Here is a 6,632-nt window from a genome sequence, read left to right as displayed (position 1 = left end):
CTGTATTGTGCGAGTTTGGATAGATTCGTTTGGCGCAACAACCACGCAATGAATAGTTGCGTGATCCTATGTATTATCCGGCAAAAAGTTGCGCTACTCCCAACTATTTGCCCATTGGCTGCCAAGCTGTTTTGCGTTAGGTTTTCTGTATAAAACCAATAAATCCCTCTGCAACTTGCTTGCGCGCTTTTCCCCAGTCAACTGCTCCAGAAATCACCGGGAACAAAGTGTCGGCGAGCATTGCATTGTTGAATTTGTTTGCCAGCTCCGAAGTCGTGCAAAAAGGGCGGCGCGATGCAGCAACCGCACACGTCACACCACTCCAACGCATTAACTGGAGCACAAACGAATTTGGACGCGATCCATGGACTCGGGAATGACTTGAACCAATCGATCGATCGACAATGTTGCCAGGCCAACCAAGCAACGATCAACCCGGCGAGTGGACTTCGACAAGAGATGCGCCAACGATTTGACGAAGTCGACACGCGACTGGATGATGTGGACATTCCACTTGGTGCTGCTACTTGTTGGTACAAAGGCTGCCTGCCAGCACAACGCAATCGGCGGCGTCCACTATCAACTTACATTGGTCAACGTAGAGTTCGCTTCGCTTGCTGCTCGGGAGGCAAATAAGCTGACCATGCAGGCCAACGACGTCGGAGAAAAGGTGGAGGTGGATCCAAGTTCTTGGCGGCTATGACCAGCCCGTTCGACTTCTGAGCAGCGACCGAAGCGAACTCCACGTTGACAAATGCAAGTTGAAAGTGCACACCGCCAATGTCGTTGCGCGAGCTGGCACGGACACCCTTCGCACCAACATGTACCAGTGCCAAGTCGAGTGTCAACGTCATCTAGTCCCGTGTCGACCGTCAAATCTTTGGTACATCTCTTGTCGTAGGCCGCTCGTTGCGTTGATCGTCGCTTGGTTTGTCTTGCAACATTGTCGATCGATCAAGTCCAAATTCGTTTGTGTTGTCAAAAGGTGCTTTGCAATGGGTTGGAGTGGTATGACGTTTGCAGTTGCTGCCAACGGAGTCGATTGATCGATTGGTTCGTATCGTGTCGGTGCCCTTCAACTTCATTTGGGTTGCAGCAATGTCAGTGGATTGCAACACGTTGGAGTGGTGTGGCACGCGCGATTGCTGCATTGCACCACTCAATTTTTGATCGGCTTGAGAGCCCGCTGTTAATTCGGTGGCCATCGCAATGACGGCATCGCTCATGATGTTGGTACATCGCTCGTAAAGCATTCCACCCCAACGCGCCATCCACTCCGTAAGCTTCCTGTCCTCGTAACTGTGGTGGGTCGACATCCATGTCTCCGAATCCCTTCGACATGAGTCGGAAGGCGGATGGATTGCTATGTGCGCCATGTTTGTTCCTCGCAAAGCTCGCGGCGTCCACCAAGAGCGTCACGGCCTCTCGTCCACGGCGGCACTTGCATTCATGCCGACGAACTGATTCGCAAAAACGTATTGATGTAACTGAATTTCTGACCGAAATCTATCGTGTGTTCGAAAATCGACGGTTCCGCGGGAATCCCATGCATCAGAGAGGAGGTGGTCGCGCCATGGATTCAACGCCCCTACTCGCCAAGGAGAACGACGACATGCTGTTCTCGGCGAGCTGGCTTGTCGAAGATGCCTTCTTATGCGTGTCCCGTCCGGAGCCAGTGCGCACTCCACTTGCGCACCGCATCTACGTCGTCCACTCGAAGCTCGCATTCGTCGGACGTTATGTTTTGTACGTCCTGATCGGTCTGGCATTCGTTCAAACCCCGCACTGGTGTGACGAATCCAAGCCCTTCCCATGCGGCGACCCTGCCGACGTAGCGACTCCCATGACGTTTCAAATGAACTACCTCTCGACTGCGCAAAGTCAAACGCTTGAAGCGACCTGCCTTTTCCTCCTTCTCGTCAACGTCCTTGTGCCGTTTGCATACCTCCACGAACGCTTCCTCGTGCGTCATGAAAGGTACACTGTGTCCATCCCGTGGTTGAACATGTGCTTACACTCGAGGGTGAAGTCGTGTCGAGCTCGTTCTACTCGTCGTCTCCCTCGTCGACTTGTCGTTGTCGGCGGTGTTGCCAGAGACGTATGCCCCGATCGCCCATCTTCACATCCATGACTACGTTCGCATCGCACTCCTCGTCACGACGCACACGTCGCTACGTCGATCCCTTCGCAAGATCCTCCTCGTCCTATCGGAGATCTACAGCATCCTGAGCCTCGTATTTGTCTTCATTCTATTTTACGCGTGGATGTCGATCGTGCTCTTTAGCGGCACCCCCGAAGGTATGCCCATCGTCCCCCGTCATCTCACGGCACGTTGTGACGCATGGAGCAGGCGACGCGCAAATGCCCAACATGACCACCGCGTGCTGGCACTTTTACGTCCTCCTCACGACGTCCAACTTTCCCGACATCATGATGCCGGCGTACAACGCGAACCGCGCGACGTGTCTTTTCTTCATGTTGTTCATCTGCTTTGGGCTTTTCTTCCTCATGAACGTTGTCTTGGCCGTCATTTTCAATAACTTTGCGCGCTACACGGAAGCCGAGACCAAGCTCCGGCACGGAATTCGGGAGACCAAGCTCACGCAGGCGTTCCACCTCCTCGCGACGCACACGACGCGGTTCTCCCGCGACGGCGCCTCTGCCGACGGCATTGCCTTGGACGTGTGCGTGCGCATGTTTGACGAACTCAACCGGTGCAAGCACGTGTCGCACATTCAAAAGGCAAAGATGCGCCAAGTGTTTGCCGCGCTCGACACAAACGGCGACAACCAGATCCAACTCGGCGAGTTCCTCCAGACGTGCGACGTCCTCGAGACGCTGCTGTTTGCGGACGACGTGTTCCAGTCAGAGGTCGAAGTGTGGTGTCCTGCAGTCGTGCACGCGTCGTGGTATGTAGCATTGGACCGGGTCATTCGGAGCCAGTACTTTGAGTGGATCGTGGACGCCGCGCTCGTGCTGAATGCAGTGTTGGTCGTGATCGAGTCGTCGGGCGTCATCTACGGCAACACGTCGGCGGACGACCACTGGGACGGGTGGGACCGGTTCGAAGTCGCCTTTACAACGCTGTACGTGTTGGAAATGACGGCCAAGATCGTGCTGGACGGCATGCGACGGTACTGGGCGTCCGTGAAGAACCGATTCGACTGCATCATTACGGTCGCCGTTGTCGCGGTCGACATGGTTGCGTACATCGGGAGCGCCTCGCCGTCGCCACAGCTCGTCAGGGTCTTTCTCATTGCACGATGCTTGCGACTCTTTCGCTTGATCATCAATGTCCGAGGGTAACGTGGCGCTAGTGCAACTGCGTTAGTTCACGTTGCTGGGTAGGTACCGCCTCATCTTCACGACGTGGTTCCGCCTGCTTCGGTTTGGCATGCACTTGCTCCTGCTCCTGTTCTGCCACATGTACATGTTTGCCCTGCTCGGCAACCAGTTGTTTGGCGGTCGCATCTCGCCGGCCGGGATGCGCACCGCGTTCCCCGACGACCCGTATACCCAAGCGGACTACATGGCCAACAACTTTAACGACATGCCTGGCGCGATCGTCACGCTGTTTGAGCTTATTCTCGTCAACAACTGGGTCGTTATTGCCGGCGGACACGTCGCCGTCACGTCGACGTACGCGCGGTGGTTCTTCATAGCGTACCACGTCCTGGGGGTGACGTTTCTGCTGAATCTGGTCGTGGCGTCCATTTTGGTACGCCATGGAGACGGCATGGAAGCGGACGATGAGTGGTCTTTGTAGGATGCATTCCTGGACGAGTACAAGACCGAGCACGCGAAGACCGTGACTGAAGTGGACGGCACCGACTTTACTGCGAGTCCTTGGATCGATCGAAACGCGGCGGGTCGAGTAAGCCGCGACGTAGGACCGCTGGCGTCAACATTGCAGCACCGCCCCAACTACGGCACGTCCAAAGTGTCGGCGTAGCGATCCGCTTCGGCTCCATCTTCGCCGAAAAGTAATAGCAGCGCTTCATGATATTGGGAGATGTTGCTACGTCACGCGCGACGATGTGAAGCTCCTTGTTGCATCGGTGTGCTCAGCACAACAGATTGCCCACAAACCACTGAGCATTCGTGCCCTGCATTGCGTTCGATCCTAGCTCAATATGAACGCAGCAACACGACGTATTGCCTTCCGGTCAGTTTGTGTCGAATTGAGTAGAGGCAATTCAAGGGCCGTCCCAATGTGTGGCTGCGTTCGCTCGAGCGCCGTTGGCAACGACGAGGCCTAGGATACCCCGTTCACCACCATCGCACCTCCTTGACAGTGCGCTCGGCGCCTTCTATCACCTCATCGTAGGAGTTTGTACTGAGACCGCAAGTTCCGCCTCCATTGAATGATGCAGCAATTCGAGAGCATTCTACCATCAGCATCACTGTCGCTACCCCCTGGTTTCAACGTGCAGTCATGGGTTGTCGCTCTCTACGCTACGACGGAATTCCTTTCGCTCTAACGAAGTGGTGGTGGCAGCTACGTGCGCCTCGGCGATGGAATGCACTGGGCGATTGAGCATGGTGTCGCCGGGCGTTGTTGGCTCGGCAATGATGAATTGAAGATTGCAAAGCGCCGTTGGTTCTGTGCATTTGATTGGGCATAATATTGCAACGATGCGACTTTTGATTGGCTGGTTTGAAGATTGTTTATAAAATGATTTCAATATTTTTCTCGATACAAAACCAAAGTCAAAATTGAAAAATCTTCACTTCTGAAGGTTGAACTCATGTCGGATTTCTTCGTCTCGAGTTCAGTTCGGCATCTCGACCCAACGTCTCGCGACTGGCGCGGCGCGATGGAAGGCCCAACGCCTGCAACGTGCCTGATCTGCATGGACGAACTTGCATCACCGATGAACGGAGTGCCAGGCAAGCGGCGGCAAAAGACGGTGTACAAACCAGACGACTGCTGGAGATTGAGATGCGGACACATGTATTGCGTCGGGTGTTTGTCTGGGTGGGTTGCGAGTAAGATCGAGGAGCGCAGTGTCCCGATTGTGTGTGCTTCCCTGAATTGCTCACGAGAAGTTCGCCCACCGCACATCGCCGCCATCCTGAGCGGCAAGTTGTTTGAGAAGTTCAGCGAACTCGTGACGGCCAAGATGTACGAAGCGGACAGCATGTACTGCCCGAACAAGCAATGCTCGCAGGTGTTTGTGAAGCCCTCTTTTCGCCCTGGTCAAGAGAAAACCACTTGTCTCCTTTGCGAAACGATCCTGTGCCTGCGATGTCAGGTCGGATGGCACGATGGACTGAATTGCGACGAGTACAAGCGCATGATCGCGGCAGGCGGCGACTCAGATGAAGCGCAACTGTATCAGCTCAAGTATACGTTCCAGTGGAAGCAATGCCCGAAATGCAACATCCTCGTCGAGCGCTCCACTGGGTGCAACTACATGCGCTGCAAGTGGTCCGTTGACTATTATACATGCGCCGCTCCCCTCTCCGTCTTCCCTGACCATCCGTTTTCTTAGTGGCGAGCCATTTTGCTACGCGTGCGGAGTACCCTATGCAGAGAAGGTCCCGACGCCAGACCACCCCCATGGCAAGGTATTGTGGCCAGTTGTCCATTTCGCGCAGATATCTACGGCGTTGCTGTATTAGCCCGGATGCCAATGTGGGCTAAACCCACGCAACGCCGAGAATGCTGACCGCGTCGACGTGGCCATGGCAGGCGCTCTTGCCTTTCTACGCCAACAATTGCTACACGGGAGAGCGGCAGCTACGCCGGAGGTTGCCGCCATCGATCTCGTACGCCAACGACTCCAAGAGTACCCTGTCGTTGATGCCGTCCGGGAGCGTCTCGATCGCATGCCGGGGGAATTTGAAGACATTTTGCTGCGGCACTTGCCACTGGATATGCATCAGCACCGCGTAGCGCTGCGCGAAAACTTTCGACGAGGCCTTGACATGTTTCAGAACCACTTGCCGCTCCCCCTTGGTGCCGCCGCTGCCCCAGCGGTGATTCCCCCGCCCCCTGGAGCGGGTCGGCGTGTCCCTCGCAATAATCGAAGGGTGGTGCAGCCGGCTCACCTGGCGCCACTTGAACCGCCTCCAGGGCTTTTACCACCTCCTCTCGTCGCCCCGCTCGATGTTCCCGTGGACTTTTTGGCGGGACGACGCATCACTCGCGCTGGTCGAATGGCGGCACTTTTTCGCGATGTGCGGCCGCCGCCGGGACCGATTCCACCTGTCCCTTTCACAGTCATGAATCCACCACAGCGAACACTCCGGCAATCCGCCCGCGCTGCTGCCATCGAAGCGAGTATAGCTGCGACCAACACAAAACAAGCAGCAGCTGCATCAACAACACCAACTTTGACCGCTCATCCATCCTCGCGACCAGTAAGTAGAAAGCGAAAGGCAGAAGGGTAGGTGGATTGTCATCCAAACGGAGATGTGCATCCAGTGGGCAGTGGGAAGCAAAAGCGTGTTGAATTGAGAGAAGAAGCCTTCGAGGAGGGTCGAAGTTTGCTGCACGCCAAGAGAGGCCGTGCTTCTTCAGGAAGCATGGCAGTGCAATGGAAATCCCGCGCCAGTTCACCGAAATGCTGCCTCTTCGATCTCTTACTTTCGTTCCTACAGGGAACGACGGAAATCCTTCCCCCGTG

General features: G+C 55.5%; 2 protein-coding genes across 2 annotated transcripts; both read left to right on the top strand.

The window, feature by feature from the left end:
• The first annotated feature begins 1,511 nt into the window (after nucleotides 1-1,511).
• On the top strand, nucleotides 1,512-4,166 carry H310_13157 (hypothetical protein). Its single transcript, XM_008880550.1, has 5 exons — nucleotides 1,512-1,977; nucleotides 2,030-2,298; nucleotides 2,351-3,302; nucleotides 3,349-3,718; nucleotides 3,767-4,166. The coding sequence occupies exons 1-5, from the start codon at nucleotides 1,547-1,549 to the stop codon at nucleotides 3,950-3,952; spliced, it is 2,208 nt and encodes a 735-aa protein (XP_008878772.1). The 5' UTR covers nucleotides 1,512-1,546; the 3' UTR covers nucleotides 3,953-4,166.
• A 584-nt stretch (nucleotides 4,167-4,750) lies between these two features.
• On the top strand, nucleotides 4,751-6,632 carry H310_13156 (hypothetical protein). Its single transcript, XM_008880549.1, has 3 exons — nucleotides 4,751-5,431; nucleotides 5,496-5,571; nucleotides 5,626-6,632. Exons 1-3 carry the CDS (start codon nucleotides 4,818-4,820, stop codon nucleotides 6,394-6,396), a joined length of 1,461 nt encoding a protein of 486 aa, XP_008878771.1. The 5' UTR covers nucleotides 4,751-4,817; the 3' UTR covers nucleotides 6,397-6,632.

This window comes from Aphanomyces invadans (genome assembly GCF_000520115.1).
Source record: "Aphanomyces invadans strain NJM9701 unplaced genomic scaffold supercont1.47, whole genome shotgun sequence".
NCBI lineage: Eukaryota > Oomycota > Saprolegniomycetes > Saprolegniales > Verrucalvaceae > Aphanomyces > Aphanomyces invadans.
The sequence above is the reverse complement of the archived record's forward strand: the minus strand, read 5'-3'. Positions and strand labels throughout refer to the sequence as shown.